This window comes from Apaloderma vittatum, unplaced genomic scaffold (genome assembly GCF_000703405.1).
Source record: "Apaloderma vittatum isolate BGI_N311 unplaced genomic scaffold, ASM70340v1 scaffold1527, whole genome shotgun sequence".
Lineage (NCBI taxonomy): Eukaryota > Metazoa > Chordata > Aves > Trogoniformes > Trogonidae > Apaloderma > Apaloderma vittatum.
In genome coordinates, this window is record NW_009724311.1 from 26,717 (window position 1) to 48,413 (window position 21,697).

The window sequence follows — 21,697 nt, forward strand, 5'->3', positions numbered from 1 at the left end:
AAGGTTATCTAATGCACTGGAGGGACATCTTTAACTAGATCAGGTTGTCAGAGCCCCATCCAAGCTGACATTGAGTGTCTCCAGCGATGGGGCTTCTACCATCTCTCTGGGCAACCTGTTCCAGTGTTTCACCACCCTCATCACGTCTATTCTAAATCTACTGTCTTTTAGTTTAAAACCACAAACCCTTGTCCCATTGTGACAGGTGAAAAAGATTGTCCCTGTCTTTCTTAAAGGCCCCATTTAAGTACTGGAAGGCTGCAGTAAGGTCTCCCTGGAGCCTTCTCTTCTCCAGGCTGAACAGCCCCAACTCTCTCAGTCGTTCTTCATAGGAAGGTGTTCCATCCCTCTGATCACTTTTGTGGCCGCCTCTGGACTTGCTGAAATGGGCCCATTTCATTTTGTGAGGACATGGAGGGAAATGATGAGGCATCCAGCCCCCATCCTGCCCTGTGCTGGCAGCACTATAAAGACACTCGTTGCTGTGTCCAGTTCTCATTCATCTGCATTCCTGTGTTTGCTGTTGTCCTGCTTGGTGTTGGGTATTTGACTAGATTTCTGCTTGAAGTAAAAACCTAAAAAGAATAAATGTAGAGAGACCTTGAATTCTGAGATTTTACAAAGAGAATTGTTTCCCAAAGACCACTTTAAGGTGTTAAATTTTGCACATGTTGTTCACATTGGATGCAATTTGCATATCGTTGACTTAAAAATTCACTGCTGCACTTGATAGCATGTTCATGTTTGGAAATGGCTATTCTCTATGCCAGAATGCCATGCTGGGTGTGCTAGCACTTTGGGTCTCTTTAGACATGCTGTTAAAAGGTACATTGATATACAACGTAATTTGAATGAAAGTTGTTCTACAATATGAAAATCACATATCAGCATCCTATTTGATATCATAGGATTCTTCTCAGTAGAAGATGCTTTAACTTTTTAGTCATTTTTAATATTAAAATTACGTACTTAAAGACACTTTTGGTTTATAAACATATTTTTATTCATCTGCAGTTTTTTATTTGTGTTAACTCTTTAGTTTCTGCCCATTGATGTCCAAATGCTAATGTAAAAAAATGTAGCTGTCTTACTAATGTAATATTGAAATTGTCCTTTCCTTTCATAACTGATAATTGCAGAATTATGATCGTCTTATTTATCTTTGCAAGAGAAGAAATGTTTCCTACAGTTAGACAATCAAATTCTGCCTGAAAATTTTGTTTTATTTTCATTGTAAAAATATTTACTGCAGTTTATCTCTCTATTAAATGCTGATTAAATGCAACTTTTTCTAATATAACAAAGAACACAAATTTCTGAAACTTGGGAGAAGTAGGAAAATGCAAATAAATACATTGGTTTTAACAGTTTCCCAGCCTTCTTTTTTTGCCAGCTACCATATGAATTGACCTTAGCATAACTCTTCTAGAAACATCATGGAGGAAAAGTTTGAGTGACTAGATTTTAAACATGTACTTTCAGACTATTTAAATCTGTATAGTCTGTTCTACCGATTTAGTTTCTTGGGAAACTTTTACTTTTTTACTTTTACTTTTTCTCATAATGGTATAGTAGCTTAAGGAGATTATTTCTTCATTCACTATGTCATTGTTATGAAAAAGATACACACTCAGAAAGGATTATTTCCTTGGCTTTGTTGTTACAGGGATATATGCTGAAGCTATTTTGGTCACCTTAATTATACATTTCCGGATGTTACATTTCAAAGTTTAATTTTACTTTCACATTTCAAGGCTTACTCCATGTTTTACATTTTTCATTCTCCTATTTGTAGCTCCTAAAGTTATCCCTTAGAACGTATCAAGGGCTTTACTGATGAGAATGTATCTCTGAGACGAAAGATGAACACCTGGGTAGTTCAGCCACAGTAGCAGCAGTCTTGAGCATTTGCAAGATCTGGAGAAGCTTGTGCCAGAAGCTTTCAGATAACTTGCACTGCACAAGGGGTTTTGGAAATCCTTCACAGCTCACGTGCCAAATTCCCACTCAGTTTGGTCTCAGGGGCAGGTTTTAGACCTCGGGCACTGAGTTCCCACATGGAGACACTTGGTATCATGATCTCAGACTGACTCTCACATCTGTATGTGCCCAAATACTAGCTTGGTTATTAGGTGTGGTGTACAATTCTTTCTCTTCTACCCAAGTCTGTCTTTTTTTTAATTAAAATTCATTCCATGAGTGAGTTCTCTTACAACCTGATCAGCTGTCACTGAGAGATTTGCAACTGAACCGCCAAAATAGGGTACAGAAGAAGGCAAAAGCAGCCTGTATTAGTTTTAAGCAAGTTTCTATTATCTTGTCTCCAACCTGACAACTTGACTATGTGCATCCCAAGATTGATTGGGCGATGCTGTTGGTTTTGACATGTGCAAGTGAATAAAGTGTTGCCTAAGTATTTGCTTCTTTCTCTTTCAGTTATTGTAATGGATGTATGTTAGATCCAGACTGTGGTCTCTGCTACAGATTGAATAAATCAAGTGTTGCAGAGTCCTCATGCATTCCTGTTGACAAAGATTCTACAATGAAAGCAGCTTGGGGCAGGTAAGTAATTTTCAAAATTTTCTAGTCTTGTGCTCTACTGGCAGCGTATTTTGTGCTATTGAGAACACTTTTGCTTTTACAAAAAATATTACTCCTAGGATGTTCTGGAAGAAAAAAATAACTTGGCATTGTCAAAAACATGTAATTACATTCTAACAACTGTTTTGAATAAAAATCTTGACCCTGACACACCCAGTTTGGTGTAGTCTGCCACGTAGAAAGTATGGCAGAAGTACACTAACAATACTTTCTCCTGATGTCTTCAGTCATGTGAGGTGGCATATGCTCTAGATATACACTTAAATCTCTCTGAATTAATTTTCATTTTAAATGCCTTAATTAAACCACACTTTTAATATTGGCCCACTAAAGAAACCAAGTTGTGTAGCTGAGTAATCTGAAATGATAAAAATCTGGAAAGTTCAATGAAAGCATGGCTTGTGGCCACAGGTTTTTCTGTTCGTGTGCCATACATTGTATGTGAGGTGTAAAAATGACTGCATTCATGGATAAGTCCCAATGCAACCGCAAAATTCATCACACCACTTTTTCATAAGCAGCACAGAGATTCTCTGTGAAGACACAGCAATCCTCAAGTTTTCTAAAGTACTGACTGTTCTTAAGGAATGGCTTTATGAGTTGGATCAATGTCCTGCAAAAGCTTGATCAACACTTTAAAAATTATTAGGGCTTGGATTAGAGTTTAGAATGGTTCAGTGCCACAAGGGAATTATATAATTACTGCTGATCAAATGTCTAATTACTGCTGATAAAACCTTCTCACCACAATTCACTTGTGCCACCCACAATCCTTAAACATACTTGTGAAGTAGACAAAGGTTTGTGTGGTGGTTTGTGCTTGTTAATTCATTTAGTTTAAAACCTTCATGTGTATTTCTCAGAAGTTAAAACCAAGTGCCTTGTGTGATTCCTGTTGGACAGAGATTGGAAGGTATGAATGTCTACTAATTGACAATCATTAATTTAAAATTACTCTAAAAATTACCCTCCTTTTGATTTTAGAACTACTGCAATGTTATGCCTACTAGTTTATCCCAGATGCAGAGTAGGGTAACTTATATTCTTTGTAATACCAATTTAAAACCTCTGTAATAATTTTAGAGCTATAACTGTTTATTAATAAATAACTGTGAAAGCTACAAAATCTCATCCCTCTTGCTTGTTCTGACTATCCTCAGTGGCATATTATGCAATGTACCTTGCATATTACTTAGTATCTTGATGTGCCCTGCAGCACTCTGACTCTCATGCTCGTATTTGTAAGGTAACAGATCTCTCTTTGTATTCTGAGTCAATATTCATTTCATATATACTGTAGTTTTAAGCAGTCCTTTGATATTCATGATTCACTCTCACGTAACACTCCTTGCTGTGCAACCTACTAGAGCAAATGAATAAAGAAAAATTACTTCCTTTCCATATTGCAAAATATGACATTTGCATATTGTACAATAATTCCATAGCATAAGGGCCTTGTTCAAAATCTTTTAAGAGAAAACAAAACAATTTAAAATTTGTTCTATTTGTAGTCACTAGTGTGAAAGTCCTACCTTAAGACAGAAACCCAATGAAGTATTCACATTTCTTTTTCCAAAGATTGTATGTTTGCCTCCGTTTCTAGTGTTTCTTTCATTTCTTGCTAATCTTGCCTCCACTTGGTCTCTGTAATAAGTTAATTTTCTAAAAGCTGGCTCTTGAAGCTATGAAATGTCAGGTGGCACCTCCTGTGCCTTCCGAGCCCTGTGGAACCACCTCCTCCTCACAGATAACGTGTATTTCTGTGTAGTGGTCATGGAATTGTAGAATCATAAGTGTTGGAAAATACGTCTAAGATCTATTCCAACCATCAACCCAGGGGGAATCCCTGTAGATTTTGGCTTCCAAGGGTTCACATTCACATACCACCGCCTCCAGCTCTCCTTCCTCAAATCCTGGCTCTGCTTTACATAAAAATTAGTCCCACAAAGCCGTAGGATTTCCCCACCGACCAAGAGGAATGCTGCAGTGTGAACGGTGTAGTTACATCCCCAGGCGTGTCTCGGAGCAGCAGGAGTTGTCTGTGTCTGTCTGGCAGCACAGGGAGAACAAGTGCCTACGACAAACTAACAGCACTGGCAAAGAAATAACGGCCGTGCTGATGCTTGGACTTGCCGTCTTTCATTTCACAGTTAAATTGTCACGAGCTAGACGTACAGTGGCAGCTTTTTTAAAAAAAATACAAGGCGTTTTTACAAACAGAAACTCATTTAATAGTTTGAAGGGTGATTTTGTGATCTATGGGCAGCTGATAAGCATAATTATCACAGGCGGCCCCTTTGTAGCTCCTGTGTGTTCTGATGGCTTCGTGCCATCCCTTTTTGGCTGAATGAGTTTAAATGGCTTAAAAACTCCAGAGTTGCGCTGGCCTCATACGGCCAATTTATTTTGCCATTAAGTTTGCTCAGGAGAGAAGGAAGACCTGAGCTATTTGTTTGGACCTCAGTTTGCCTGAGCGTTAGCAAAAGCAGCAGCTCCAACTATCCTGCCTGATGCAGGAGCTTCAGAGAAACAGCGCTCGGATTGACGGTGCCATGCAGAGCATTTCACTGCTGCTGTGATCGCGTCATGTTTATGATTTTTCCTACTGGAAGGCTGGGAGCTGCAGCCATGGAGAGGTGCCTACAGTCACATCACACGATGTGTGCGCAGCTACGTCGCTCTGCAGCCGCCTCAACCCCAACCATCCTGACATTCGCTCAGGGACTTATCTATTCCTGATGTGTAATCTACCTACAAGGTGAGAGGTGCTTAGAGGCACCAACAGAGAAGGCTTTGTCATATTTTTTTTAAAGCTCTCTGCAGCCACACAAGCTGACATGGTAAACCTTCCTGTTTATATATTTATTGCTTTGTGCTGTTCTTCACAGTCGGTCCCCAGGTACTTCAATAATACTGACGTAACAGGCAGTGTTTTGAATGTTATCATAAAATACTGTAATGTATTTTTATTTGCAAGAAGTTTCCCCAATGCCAGCCTGGTGTACTAGACACCAACTCTGAGATGATTGTTAATCATATTTATTTGGTTACAATATGTTCTGCATTGGGAAGTTCTGGGGAGAGAAGGGAAGAGAGCAGAGATTTCAGTCTCCCGTGGCTGCCAGCAAGGCTGTTTATTTTGCTGTGGTTGTCATAGAAACCTAGGGAGACAATTAGAGCATCCAAATGTTTTTCAGGAAGAAATATAGCATTTTGGTTCTTTTGAATATGGGGAACTTCGTGGCCAGCAGTGGCCCTGGTGGGGAGAAAGACTGTGTAAGAATAAATTTGACCAAATCCATGTCAGGCCTTGGAGCAGCACGAGTAGTGTGGGTACGCTTTTAAAATCATACACATAAGACAAAGAATAGAGATTTATTTTTTAATATTTAGTCAGTTACATAATGCTGACTGGTATTGGAGGAGCATCTTGCCCAGGGTATCATTGCAGGCAGGTGTTTTGCTGCCCTTGGTGTTACTGAACCAGTTAGCAAAACAACTGTTGACTTGCACACCTTGCTGCCTCCAAGCTCTGACCAGGAATGTATAAAGGATGGTTTCAACAGTGAGCAAAAATATTCTTAAATTATTCCCTTTGTAATAAAAGAAGAGCTGCGTCTTCTCTCTCAGTGTGGTTGGAGGGTTCTCTCATGGGGCGCTGTCCTCCAAGGTACAGGGAAGTTTTGCATTTAGCAGTAGCACAGAAAGACTTGCAGTTCTGTTTTCTTCATGAACATCGAATTATAAAATCCACACAAAGTTGATAAAAAGCATTATCTTGCTTTTACAGATGGGGATGCAATGGGAAGGTTCCAATATGAAGCTGAGGTGACACGAGAGAGGTCATGGAAGGTGATTGCTTTCAGTTCTGCGCCTTCAGAGCACAAACCAAAATCTAATTTTTCCCATAGTTGCAATTACTCCCACAGTACTCTGAGAAACCTTGAAACTTTTGTTGGTGTAATTGCAGTAACCCTAAAGGCCAGCCAAGAATGCTCTAGAAGTAACTTTAAATTTCATTAATATTCTTACAGTTGAAAGAATTAACTGTGCAAGGAAAAGAACTGCTAATAGTGCCTTGACATGACATTAACCTTGACATGAGTGTGTTGTCAAGGCCCCAGCAGACCCACAACTGTGAGCTAAAAGGCTCTCTTGAGTGACTCTGAGCAATCTCCCTCTGGAGAGAAGGATGTTGACTTTATACAGTAAACAATTATGAAGAAATAATAACATCATCTGCAGATCTGAGACAAGCTTAGAAGCCATCCTGTCCACAAATTAGCTGGCAGGTCTCCACAGTCCCCAAAGGAGGGTGATTGGGAACAGAAATCTATAAAGGGATAGGAGCCGAGTGATTTGCTTTCTTTAGCTGTTTCTGTTAACTTTGTTAGAGGAACATGTTCCCACCACTGGCTTTAATGCTTCATGGAGAATCCTGCTGTTGTCAAGATAAAGGAGCATTCCCCTTCCTAAGGGCGTTCAGTGCAGAGGCGAGCGTAAGAAGAGCTCTGCCTTTGGGAAGCTCTTAATTTTCCTCTGATCAGTTCTCTCCCAAGCATGAGATGTTTACAGAAGCTCGGCAAAGCTGTTACGTGTCACTGTGTGCCTGTTGCTCATATCTGTCAGTTTGATGAACAGTTTTAAGTGTGTCTTGGAAACCTGGGGAAAAAAAGGATTTAAATGACCCGGGCAACATGAGGAAGCCGGTCAGGCAGACAGTCAAACCCTGGTTCCCAGCTTCGGGAGAGTTTTCACCACAGGAATGTGCCTAATGACCTTGGCGTTCAAGTCTGGATGCTAACTAGATTCCAGTGGTTAAAAAAAAAACCAACAAAGATGGGAGTTCATTAGCTGGGTTCTCAGACAACAGCCTGGTTTATGTCCAACAGGGGAGATGCCAGTGTCTGTCACAACTTTGGGAGTATTCTGGGAAGCTTTACATTCATAACATGCTGCCTATTCTCCAATGCATAGAAGATGAGACTATTAAAATGCTGAGAATACTTTTTCTTTGTAGGGACATTAGATTTTTCTAGAAATGTCGTGTTCCTTTTGCTGCTTGTAAATAGACATCAATAAGGCCTTCCCTGGATGTGTTTAAGCATCGCTTGGATGTGGTGTTGAGTGATATGGTCTAGGGGTGAACTTGCGAGTAGGGTTAATGGTTGGACACGATGATTCCGTGGTCTTTACCAACCATGATGATTCTGTGATTCTGTGATTCTGTGATTTGTTTTGCTAGCCACTGTCTCATAAAGATGCTTTTGCAATGTGGTGGTTGTAAAAGTTGCTGTGACTGCTTTACTAATACCAAAAAAAAAAAAAAAAAGTATGTCTGTGTTCACACATTTAAAGACTGAGAATCTGTTTTCAGTGCATCATGGAGAACGGGTATACAGACCTTTCCTGTTACCACAGAAAGGCTAGCAGCAGCACAGCCTTCCAGGAATGAAGTGCTCCTCTGTCCATGGGTAGACATTGCTTGTTTTTTTGTGCACTAAGTATTGGTAGAAGATTTTATTGCTGAAATGATGATTTGGAGTCTACAAGGGCCTGCATTGAAAAGTGCTGCTTAATTCAGCAGTAATTAGAGGAGAAACTTCCATTTCTCTTACTAAATCTTCAGATCAATAGATGAAGATTATACGTAGGATTATGATTCTCACATTTGAAAAGTAGAAAGGTAGTAGAGGGAGTAAGTAATTCAGGAAAGTAGCAAAATGTGTGTAAGCATGTGTGTAAGCAGCACTCAGAAGAGCTGCAGTTATTACTACCAGGAGTCTTACAGAAATTTCTTTCTGGACGATGTGCTAAATGCTTACTAAATTGAAATATTCATCACTTCAGAAGGAACCGACTCCCACCACTTTATATACCAAGCATGACGTTCTCTGGTATGGAATATCCCTTTGGCTAATTTGGGCCAGCTCTCCTGGCCATGCTCCCTCCCAGCTTCTTGTCCATCTGCTTACTGGCAGAACATGGGAAACTGAAAAATCTTTAACTTAGGATAAGTGCCACTTAGCAACAGCTAAAACATCAATGTGTTATCAGCATGATTCTCATACTAAATCCAAAACACAGAACTGTACCAGCTACTAGGAAGAAAATTAACTCTATTGCAGCCAAAACCAGGGCGTATACATTTGTGAGATGTGCCAAAACAGAAATGTAAAAAAGGTCTGAAACTCATTGCAGTCTTTGTCAGCCTAAACTCTAAGGTGCAAGTTCTTTTCCGGGAGGAGGATATTAGACAGTGTAATCACAGTCTGATGGTTGCATATACTGATGTGATTCTGGAGAGCCAGGGAGGTAGAAGAAATTGCGTATGCGTATTTTAATGTCACTTCTGCTAACTGGCAGGAACAAGTAGGGAGAATAAAAGGATAAAGTGATGCAGAATATTGTGTCCTCAGTTGTAGATGAAGCTTGTGCTATTGGTGATGCAGGAGTAGATAGCAAAATATGTGCAATTTTAATGTTCTGATCCTTTCAGCCACTCTTCCTCACAAATCTTGCAGATATAGCGTTTTAGAGTTCTTTTAAAAGGAAATTATTTCCTCCTGGGCCTGATAACCATAATAAGATCTCTTTAAGCATTTAAAAGTATGGTAAAATCTATATTGTGGGTGGTATTTTGTTGGAACTCTAACAGAACATACAGTCTCTTCATTTATTTTCTTTTCACATTTAAGGGGGAAAAAACATTTTTTATTATTTTATTTCTGACTGAATTGAATGCCTGAATGATCACGGTCCTTTGTATGTTGTATCTACATTTTAGGTCTAAAATAATGAGCAGAGCAACAAGATAATCTAAACTGAAACTATTTACATTCCTTTAGGGTAATTACTTACCAATTACTATTGATAGTTCTAACTCATAATATCTACTCAACCAGTGGCAAATTCCAGATGCTTGAAAGGAAGGACAAAATATACTCCTAGCCAGTCCTGTTATCGAATAAATGCTTTCTGACTCTGGAAACATTTAGTTTATATGCTGAAGACAACATTTTGTTGGAGAATCCCAGCACGAAACAGGATTTTAAAGTGGGACAGGTCTGTTTGAAACATTGTTATTACATTTGTTCTCTACTTGTTCGTTTGTATTGCTCTTTGGCTGCTTCTAAATCTTACTGTAAGTTACTGTTCAAGAGGCGTTCTGATAAAGAATAATAAAGAGACTGATGCTGACAACTATTTGGGTTACTCGTAACAACTACTTTGGATGCTATAGCATTGAGGTAACTGGAACAGAAAAGCAAAAGCGGCCCTTGAGTGAAAACATTTCCAAATGATGGTTTGTGTCAGGAAAACTTGTGTTATTTAAGTGGAAAAATGTTTGAGTCAGTGCTCTTCATCACTTAGAGGTGGTCCAAGGAAGAGATGCTGTGGTGTTTTAAATTTGAATGCACGTACTGTTGAAGGAGCAAGCACCTCTCCTATGAAGACAGACTGAGAGAGTTGGGGCTGTTCAGTCTGCAGAAAAGAAGGCTCCGAGGGCACCTTATTGTGGCCTTCCAGTATCTCAAGGGCCCTACAAAAAAGCTGGTGAGGATGTCGGGTAGTGATAGGACTCGGAGGGATGGATTGAAGCTAGAGATGGATCGGTTCAGATTGGACGTTAGGAAGAAGTTCTTCCCCATGAGGGTGGTGAGACCCTGGCACAGGTTGCCCAGAGAGGGGGTGGAAGCCCCATCCCTGGAGGTTTTTAAGGCCAGGCTGGCTGGGTCTCTGGGCATCCTAATCTAGCGGGGGTTGTCCCTGCCCATGGTGGGGGGGTTGGAACTAGATGATCTTTAAGGTCCCTTCCAACCCTGACAATTCTATGATTCTATGATTCTCTCTGCTCATTTCAGTCATTCTCTGGTCAGCTGAGATGGGACTAGAAGGAAAATACTCATTTCCCATTTAAAAAAACATGTTTGCTTCTAGTTGACAAAGGAGACAGATAGAGAACCAAAGGGGAAAGAATGCCAGTGTGTATGAAAGAATTGGCAGTCTCTCGTCAGTGTGCTTAGAGTATGTGGGTAATTCCTGCAGCTTTTCTCTCTCTCTTATGAAATGTATATTGGAGAAAAGAGTAATTTATTACCTATGGGAGCCTGCTGCTAACTAGCTTCTTCAGTTGCTCATCTTTTTAGGGACAGACTGAAAGATATCCATGCCTTACCTGAGGGGTTCTCCTTGGGCAGTGTCGTGGCAGGAGCAGAGTGTGGCCCCCGTGTCCTTCTCAGCTGAGGGAGCTGGATTGAGGGGTGGAGGAGGAGGAGGAGGAGGAGGAGGAGGAGGAAGAGGATGCTTCACCAGAGAGTATAAGCATGCAGGGAGCTCCTACCAGGAGAGAGCTGGGAGTTTCCTCTTGTCCCTTGGAGCCAAAGCAAAAGGAACTGACTCATATTTAGGAGCACGTGAATTTTTTTTTTTTCTGAGAGGGGGGTATATCCAATTTTCAAGTGTATTTGATTATTGACTCTGAAGTTCAGATTTAAATAAAAATCCTCAGTGAAAATTGTCTCTGCAGGTTTCCTGAGGTTTTTACACTTTGAAATGGATTTGCTAAATTGAAATTTTCTCTGTTTTATGGGTGAAAAATATTTTTAAAATATGCATGTGATTAGGGATTTTTATTAACAAAGAGCATTCTGCAAGGTCAAGCCTAGACCTCCATACAGCATCTCGTACTTTTAATGGTATCCTTAATCCAAGTCTTACACACCTTTATTCTGTAATAAGTATAATCATCACATCATCTGACAGAGTAAAATTGTGATATTTTCCCCTCTGAAAAGGCTGAAGTTTTCAGAATGTGTTTTGTTTTCTTTTTGAGGGAAAATAAATTAACACATTTCTGCATTAGGACTGCTGAATAATTCAATATGTTTGATGAGTTTAATTCATATAAATTATTGTATGTGCTGCCTGCATGTGTGGTTCATTTCCTTGAGAACGGAGGCAGTAACATCAATCCCTCACTAGCACAAGATGAGCTGGAATTATTGATTAATTTGATTTAAAGCCATGGCCTTATTTTAACTCAGCTCATCCGTTAGTACAGGCTAGGAAATGGGCATTCTGTTAGATGGCAGGTCATACTTCTAAACCACAGCACTTTGGGTATTTTTTCTTGCTTGTGTGATGTACAGACTCCCTTTTTTCCTGTAGCTTTTCACAGCTGTCACATTAGCTTTGCAGAGATGATAATGAGAGACAAGTTTGAGGTTCTGCATGATTATTTAGTTTTTCAGACCTGTGATTCAGATGATGTATGTTCCCATATAGCATATTTTTCTCGGCAAAATAACTATTGTTAAAAAGTACTTCTTTATGTAAAGTTCTTTTTAATTGTTAGAGGCCATGGAAAACAGATGATTACTTTGATTTCTGCTGAGTCATTCTACTGCCAGATCCCAAGTTTTGAGTTTCATGTACCAGTGAAGAACTTGGTACCACGTGTTTCTAAATGTCATAAACTAGAGGTAGTGTAACCACTTATCATGTCTGTAGTTTGTAAAATTCCTTAGGTTTCGCTTAGGTATTGCACCTGCATACACAAACCAAAGCAGAGTGACACTCGGTGTTAAGTGCTCACTCTCACAAATCAGGCATGAAATGATTATCTCGTTATGAGTGGCTTTAGGGTATTATTTACATCTCCTTGGGGCTCCATTTTTAGTTACAACATTAATGGTTTCCAGTGGATTTTAGGGCTGCTGATGGAGGCATCATTCTTTGGGTAGCTCTGTTGGTTGATTTAATTCAGAGCCTCCCGGGGACAGCGTGTGGGCAGGGACGTGGTGCTTCATTCCCCTGCTGAAGTGCCCGTTTCTCTGAGCTTTTTAAGGGCAGAGCTATTGCCACCTACTGGAGTCAGGGAAAAGCTCCTTTTAAAAAATACCCTTCCATTATCTATTTAAAACAACGGACGCAAGATCTCAAATTTTTAGTCTGGATAGATTTCAGTTGTCGTGGCAGAAAGGCAGTTGCTGGCAATAGTTAAAATGTAATAGTTGTATCTAAACTGCTGCCACAGAAGTTGAATGTGACCGCTGAGTACTTCAGAGGGAAGGTTAAGTTGGCCAAAAAAAGGTTGCTGTTTGAACTATTGAAAAACAAACTTTATATGTATGTCAATAACTGAAAATTAAATAGGACGTGCTTAAAAAGGTATGCACATATATGTAATATTGATCTATATTTTGAACTCCTTGTCCTTACATTTTTTTGTCTCAGGTTTTAAAAAAAAACAAAGTCAGAAAATAATTTTTATCCCCCCCACACACTTTCCTCTTGATTTCAGCGGAAATTTCAGAAGTACCTTGTTCCCTATTTGCTTCCTACTGACATATGTGGTTGATTGTGGTTTTAAGAGCTCTATGGAAAATCATTTCTGCACGGTGACAGTTTGGCAGACTTCGTAAGGTGCAGGGACTGCTGTGTGGTATAAGCAATAAAAGAAGGGGCTTTAAAATCTCAGCAGTGTGTCTGCAGCAGCAGAGCCTGACCCGGGCTGCCCACTGGTTGCCCTGCTTGCAGGGCAGGTAGCCTTTCGGGGGCTTCAGGACTGGAACTTGGCAAATAAGTTATTTGGGTTATGAACTGAATTGGTAATGCTCACCATTCAGTCCCACATCGGGTGCTGTGTTATGAGCATGTCAGCACGTCCCATCTGCATCTTGAGTTTGGAGCTTGGGTGAGATTTCCTTTGTTTTTCTACATTGAACTATAAAATCTCGCCATCCTCTACTAACTTCATATTTGAGGTTTCAACATCAAAGTATATTTTTTACAGTACCTCTGTACATCTGCAACTTTGGAGTAATTAAAAGCAATAATTTTTTTCTGTTATATTTTTGTTTTCTGAAATGTTTGGAAGCATTCAGAAAAATGAGATTGTAACAGTAAAATAGAACTTGATTCATTTGGAGGTTGAAGTTCCAAATTCTAGTGAATGTTTCTACTAAGTTAACCTTCACACTGAGTTACTACAAAAACCTTAATTTCTTTATCTTCAGTCTTTTTTGACCATGGGCTTAGAATTACTTTCAGCAATTGTAACTCAAGTGATGCTTTTGAGATGTAACTCAAAGGCTGCTGATGACATTCCTTCAATAATGCTACTGGCACATGGTGAACGGCACAAGAGTCGGTAAAGGGTACTTATATGTGTAAGTAGGAACAAGAAGTCTGGATAGAGTTCATTTTACTTAACATCAGATAATCTGAAGTTTTGACCTTGTGCTGTCCTGTAGTTCCTTGACTGATAGAGTAAAAGATGCTGTTCCTTATTGCTCCTTATTTGCAGCTGGCCTTTGCCTGTGTTTCATAGAATAAACTTTGTTACATCATGCTGGCAATTCTTGCACACTGTTCTGCTAATAATGCTTTAATTAATATTAAAATGTTGATATTTGTTATTATTGAGCCTTTAGCTCAGCCCTTTCCACCAGTATTCATTGAGGCGATCTGTTTTCATATACCATAGGAAAGAGGTGTCTCCTGGGAGAATTGATACTTCTACAGTGAATAGGCAGCTAGTTGATCCTGTTATAACCAAAAGAACTTCTGAAATGCTAATGATTAAGTAAATTGAATGTAAAATCAGGTGAAAAAACCAATGAGATTAAATATTACATACAGATTCATTTTATTGTAAACTTGTATGAAATTATAAAACGCGGCATTTGAAATCATAATCTTCAGACCAATTTGTTTCAGTAATTTAATTATTGAGTAGTCATGCTGCAAGGAGATACAATTAGAAAGAATGTGCGAGAGCAGAAAAACACTGGGAGCAGCAGAACTGCTCCAGCCCAGTGGAAGGCCAGGAGTGCCGAGCTACAGAGACGGGTTTGCACACAACCGAAATATTTAATATGCTAATACCTCACGGATGCTAAATGCCAGTCTGCCTTGAGCAAAAACATGCTTGAGAGTCCTACATTTATGAGCATTTTTGTCCTGAAAGAGCTCAAACAGAATGAAGCCTGCCTGCAGGTACCTCTGAGTGATAGAGTGACCAAATCTCTGGTTTTTGGTGGAAAGCATCGCATGGCACAGGTTAGCTTCAGGAGCCCCCCAAGGTAACTGGTAGTCGCCTTCTGGTTAATGCTCAGCACTGAGATTCCCCAAAGGTTTGTCTGTGAGAAGAAACGGCCAAATCGTTGATGAGCATTCCCTCCAAGAAATAAGGCAAGCCAGCAATGACTGACTGAGGGCGGGGGTGCGTACGCATGCTCGTTGCTGAGGCTGGTTGTTCCAAAAGTGAACCATTTCTGTATAACCACGGGAAAGCCACTAAACAAACTCTGAAGCACATTCTGGGGTCACAAGTCCATGAGTCTTTCTCAACCCTGACAGCTGCCAGGAGGGAAATAATAGCTCATTTTATTTCCAGAATGACTCTGTGCTACCTTTTTTGCTGGTTGTCGAGCAAGAATAGCTTTGTGCTTGTGTTGTTTAAAATTCACAAGCAATTAAATATTCCCAGATGCCATTTCTTATGAGGGCTTTCCATGTGCCCATGCCCATAGTAAAATCTGTTTTACAAGGTGAAGAAAAGAAGTAAAACATTTAAGGTTAGTAAAGTTGTTCAGGGACATGAACAAAGGTTTGTGGTGAGAGGTGAAATCTCTGTGGGCCATCAGGCACAACCTCTTGTAAAGGCACAAACTTTAGTTACAGGATCTGCTTGTGGATACAAAGGGACACACCCAAGGTTTATAGGCATACAAAGATGTCATGGTTAGAGCCAACTGCCCAGATAAGGCACAAAGAACCATGCGGTCTCCAGCTCACTCCTCCTCCCACCCCCATCCCCACAGGGTTGTGAAGGGAGAAAAACTCAAGCAAAAAGGGCTCAAGGGTTGAGATTAAGGACAGGGAAGGTAATAATCTACTGTTTAAGAGGACAGGTAAAAAAAAACAGAGAGACTTGGAGAGAAAACATAGATTTAATTTACCACCACCATTTATGGAAGCAGGATAGTGAGAGGAATACAGAAATAAATACAACTCAATCTTAAATACACTCCTCCCCCACCCCTCCCATTTTCCCAGCTACCTCCTCCCCTCCATCAGTACAACGGGGACAGAGCATAGGAGGTTTGGTCTATCGGGCAATTACTCATGGTCCATGGCAGCTCCTCCTTGAGAAAGAGGGCTCCTCGCAGTCTCTCCTTCCTGCCACATGGTGTCAACCTCCCAGGAGGCAATCCTCTTCCTCCTCCTGAGTCCATCAGGGCCACAGATCACTTTGGGCATGTGCCCCACTGATACTCGATCTCTCTCCCCTCTCACAAGGGGCTCTACTCTTACCGTCACATCCTGGCTGTCCTCGCTGCTGCTGATCCCCTCAGCTGACAGGCAGTCCCCTTCCTGCCATCTCAGCCACCGCGGGGCTCTAGGGAGAGGTTCTGCTCAGGCAGCCTTCTCCCTTTCCTTCTCCTCCAGGACCCTTCTCCCCCTCTTTCTTCTCAGGACTATGTTCCTTTGATCTCCTCTCACCTCTCCCTCCTCCAAGAGAAAAACTCCCCAACACAAAGAGAGGACAGATCAAGACAGAGGAAACCAAAAGGTGCTGAGAACAATAGGGTCACCTCTTAAATACCTTGATGACAGAGGCACTGATTTACCTGGCCCTGGCCAGAGGTGGCTCCAACTCCTACCTGGGGGTCAGGGATGCTCTCGAAGTTTCTCACGAGTCATCCTCCAGAGCTCTCCTCTCTCTGCTTCTCAAAAACCTGCCAGACTCAAACCTATGACATAGGAGTATTTCCATAGACTCTCAGATAAGTGGTGTGCTTGCGAAACACCGTGTGGTTATTTTTTTGAGATCAGGGTTTGTATTCTACAAGTGAAAAAGCAGGGAAAACAACTGAAGGTCTTGGTCTTTAAAGTATGCAGATGTAAGTTGTCTGTAAACCACTGGAGTACGTCCTTGGGAGGAGAAAAAAGGACAGAAAACTTATTTTGCCTGCTGTTGCCTTTTGAGCCTTACCTGAAATGGTGCACTTCTTCATCGCTGGCTTTTTATACTTTTTATTAGCTTGTAAATGCACAAAATTATCTTTAAAGTTGCGAAAATGTATTCTTGTGTCTTCTTATGAAAACATGTTGCAGATATGGACCTGCTTCTCCTTTAAAGTTACCTTGGTGCAACTTTAGCCTTGCATGACATCTAGTTCCAGTGAAGCTTTCTCTGGTATTTTGAAGAAAGATTTTATGCAACTAAGTATCAACATATCAAGCTAGTAAATCAGTCTTTAAATTGAGAAAAAGATATTCAAAATATATATTAAAAAACCCCCTCTGTCTTAAAACTATTTACTCAAGTTTATGAAGTCTGTCCACAAAGAATTACTAGATGGTATTTTTGTATATTTGCCATATACACTAGTATTTCATTTTTCATCTTAGAATTGTCACTCACTGCTGTTAGTGTCCATGAATTTTGCAGTTTCAAACTTTAGTCTCCTGGGTGTACAAAATAAGTTGGTTTTTGTCATGGTTTCTTAACTTGAGAATACCACATCTAATTTTACAGCTGCAATTTCAACCAGTGAAGTCCTTAGCTGGATGTTGTCCAATTTACCTTTGCTGACTGTTTGTTGAATATAGTCTTAGACTTGGATGTACAGGGATATGGACTGGACCTCTGAGCACTCAGTTTGTGCAGCAATTTATATCGATATTTGAGGGGTTTGTTCAAATCGTTTTTAGAAATTACTCATTTTCTTTAAATACATAAATAAAAATTTTAAATAATCGTTTTCCAGAAAACAATATGAAAAGATTTTTTTAAACAAAACCAAAACAAAATAAAACAAAATCTTTCTTTCTGTCTCTGTTGTTAAAAATTTGGTCCATTTTTACTTTTTCAACAAAAAAATAAAGAAATAAGCCATATTTTTTTTTCCCTCAGTGGAACAAATAATTTTGTACCTGAAAGCATCCAATGCTAAAAAGAAACACATGACAATATTTCAAAACTGTGACCTATTGTCTAAAGATTACATTAGTTAAAATGATCACAGGTAGAAATGCATTGATATTCAGCTGAGATGCTTATACTCAAAACTAATTAAGATTTTGCATTTTGATCCTCTGTTAATTTGAAGTCTGGCCATTAAAATTCTATAGGTATGACTGCTAGTTGTTTGTTAAGTGAAAAAATGATTATTTTTCATAGTTATGTGACCTCTAATAAGTTTATGCATTATTAATAAAATGTTTGAATTATTATTAAATCATACAATTTAATGATTACTCGTTAGTTTTAATTTGTACTGGGATAAACCAAGTGCATCCACTCAGGATCAGAATTAGGACTAGGATAGGGCACTCTCTACAGCACAGAGAGGTTCAGATGTTTCCTGACACTTTTATCGCCATCTGACACTTCAGAAGAGTATGAAGAAGCTTTGGGAAGAAAAATAAGTCGGTCTATGTGTAGTGTGATTAAGGTAATTGTATGTTCTGTCAAGAAAACCAGGTATTTGCTGATTTCTGCTCTTGGTTTTCAAGTGTGCTATAGCTGGGATTGGCGTGCATGTGTGCGTACTGGGCATTGCGAAATCTAAGGTGACTGGGCTTTAACACTAGATATAAGCATTGTTCTGCCTTTTCCTGGTTTAAGTCCATTTCTCAAGGTAAGGAGAGTGTGAAAGACGATGAGAGATGCTTGTCATTCAGTGTTCTGGTAATAGCAGAGATATGTCTCCCTCCTCTCCTGGTAGATATTATGAAATATGAAGCCTGAAACAGTTTTGGCGTGCAGCAGAGTGGGAAAAGGTAGCCAGCAGCCTGGAGGTGGCCAGCAGGACTTGGAAGCCACCAGTGCAGGGTAAAAGAAGTCCAATGGAGTAGCAGGCTGAATTTCAAGAGGACAGGAGTAGGATACAGCAATAGAATCAAGAATGAGTTGGGCTGGAAGGGACCTTTAAAGGTCATGAAGGAGAACCTTCAGCCCTGAAACAAATCCCAGGCTGAACATCTTTCGTTGTGAGATTAGAGTTATCTAATCACACATACAAAAATCTGTCTAATCTCAAACACAAAAGCTACTTGCTCAGACCCGCAGCTGGCGAATGTCCTGGCTGGCACCGTCAGACACCTGAGCTGCTGCCTTTGGCAAGAGACACAGCAACTATCTTCTCCACCCTTCGGAATCCACTAATACGTGGCTACAACGATACTGACACATCCAGAACATCACACAGTGAAGAATCCCTTTGATGTGTTTAATATTGGAAAACCATTTGTTGTGGGGGAAAAAAATACTTCTGATTTCAATCATTTGGTACTCTGTTGTTCAGTCTGTTCAGACTGAATAACATCTCCAACACTTTATTCATTGGGCAAACTCTGATGCAGTTGCAAAGCTGAAGTGTCTCAGCTTGGGAAAATGCAAATGTTTTAATTCAAACTCTCTAAAGACTTTTAACTAAATATACAATAAGGTAAAGAAAAATTATGTTCGTCTGTAACCAGATGGCCGGGAATAGAGGTAAATCAGAAGAGCATACTAAGTCTCATGCAAATGTGTGTTCTGAAATGACTGAGAATCATAGAATAATTCAGGTTGAAAAGACCCTTAAGATCATTGAGTCCAACTGTTAACCTAACACAGGATTCAAGGTGTGGCCTCACCAGTGCTGAGTATGGGGGGGACAATCCCTTCCCTGCTCCTGCTGACAGCACCATTCCTGATCCAGGCCAGGATGCCGTTGGCCTTCTTGGCCACCTGGGCACACTGCTGGCTCCTGTTCAGCCGGCTGTCCCCCAACACCCTCAGGTCCCTCTCTGCCTGGCAGCTCTCCAGCCACTCCTCCCCAAGCCTGTAGCGCTGCTGGGGGTTGTTGTGGCCCAAGGACAGGACCTGGCACTTGTCCTTGTTGAACCTCATGCCACTGACCTTGGCTTGTCAATCCAGATCCTATATCAGGGGGCCTCAGCGTGACAGAGACTGGTTTTCAGTCATATGCAAATTCTTCAGCAATCTGCTGAGGTGCAGTTTGCTTTTTTTCTATGAATTAAACTATTTTGCCAAGTTTTTGAAGTGCATGAAAATATTTTAAAAACTCTTTTCCAGTTATAGCAAATGGCTTCAATGAGTGTCCCAAAATGCTGCTGATAGTTTTATATAATGAAGGTTAAGCAATGTCTAGCTGAATACCATGAAATTTTATGGGTACATTTTTTCAAGGCTGCATCTGTTTGTTCTTCTGGTTTTTTTCAATTGCCATCATCTGGTGTAAGAAGCTTCATCTGCATATTATTAGCAACATCTGGTTTAATGGATGAGTTATTTCTCTGTGTAAACTACAAAGTCAAAGCGGTAGATGCAGACTTCTCCAGAGAGATGTGGAGCTACAGTGCATATTCTCTGAGGCACAGAAGCCAGTAGCTAGGGAACTGCAAGAAAGCTTAGGAAGTGTTGATTCAGACATTAGTTGGGATTAGATTAATCTGTTCGCCTTCAGGAAAGAGTTATGCTTTGCTCGATGTTTCAGATAGTGTCTTACCCTATGTATAGATAAAAATCAAGCGCTGAAAGAAGCAGAGATTTTTCTTCAAATCAGAATATACTGTTTATGGTGGAACTATACTTTATGATCTCACTGGTTTCTGTGTGTTATGATAATGCAATTATTTTTAATGCATATAGGTGGATTACAGAGGCCACTTGAGGGACAGAATCAAGACATTCTGCAAAGTTCCCCTTAGTTACATGTCTGACTGCCACTAAATTATTACTCAGTTGATCTGGTGCCTTGTTAAAGTTCAAGTAATTAAAAAAAGTTAGTGGTCTGTTCAGACAACTAAATATCCTTAGCAGAAAAAGAGGGGCTTGGAGAGAACGAGCCCAAATATTAAGATGCAGGTGCTTCCACAGGATGAATAATTGCTTGTGGATATATAATCTTAGTTTTTCCCAAGCATCTTCCACTAAAACTGTTCTCAATCAAAACAGCAGGTACTTTAAATTCTGTCTGCTTGGTCCTCTGTCCTTTCCATGAGCAGGCTTTCAGGTAAAAAATGAGTCAATAAGCTTGACATAAATTTGTATCATTCAGTTGGGCTGGCATGATATAAAAGTCAGCGCCCTACACAGGAGACATTAAAAATCTCTTTAGAGGAGGTTTTTTTTTATTTAGATCCAATATATTTGCATTACACCAGAGACTGAGTTGGTAAATTGCAGATTATCATCATCTCGATAACCTGGACACAAAAGTCTGGCATAAGATCAGTCCTTAAGTAGTTTTGTTAGAACAAAGAAATAGGGGATTAGTGAAACTGAAGTAGGTTTAAAATCTTTCTGTACCATCAGTAATTTGTGTTGAAGTTTATATCAGAGCAGAATGTGTAGTTTTGAAATATGCCTGCTCTAACAAGCATTTTAAGGAGATGAATGATCACATTAGTGATTTTCTTAAAAAGTAATTTATTTCCTTACCCTGATTCGATTTGAATTTTGACCTTTTAAGACTTTTAATCTAAAACCATTTAAGATGCTTCTAAAGGACTTAAAAGACAATGAGAAGTCAGCAGGTTTCATATTAAAAATATATGAACTGTTCAGAATGAAACATTTAATTCCCACCAAAGCCATATCTTTAGGGCTACACGGTCCTGTACAACAAGGCAAAAATATGAGGAGAAACCCAGCTGGGTATCTGTCTTGTTCTGTGCTTACTTGCCTGTGCTACGTACTGCCTAGCCTTTTTCCTGGCTGTGGTTTTTGGAGTTGCAAATGAGAATGTCTACAGCCGAATTAGCTCAAGTATTAGGAAAATTTAGAATTGATTATCAAGAAAATGGTCTTAACCTGTTTCATCCTTTTGTTATTAGCAATAACATTTTAGACCACCCACACCAGCCTTTCTTCTCTTACCTGCTTTTATGTGCCGTATAAGGGTAATTTAATGAGGTGGAGACCAAAGCTCTAGATCTTCTGAACTACAGACCATATCTGATAAAAGATGGATTCTGTGATCATGAAACCAAGTATATAATGCCTGTAATTTAGAAATCTACTGCTGTTCTGATTTATTTCCAGTCCATTGATTTTGTTTGCATCAGTTGT

At 39.9% G+C, this 21,697-nt stretch overlaps 1 protein-coding gene across 1 annotated transcript in view; it reads left to right on the forward strand.

Annotated features, from left to right (window-relative positions):
• LOC104276189 (proton myo-inositol cotransporter-like) overlaps positions 1–21,697 on the forward strand; it is a 45,262-nt gene that overhangs the window by 17,259 nt on the left and 6,306 nt on the right. The window contains exon 4 of the mRNA XM_009872415.1: positions 2,437–2,562. Coding sequence (XP_009870717.1) covers positions 2,437–2,562 — 126 coding nt within the window. The remainder of the gene's footprint in view (positions 1–2,436; positions 2,563–21,697) is intronic.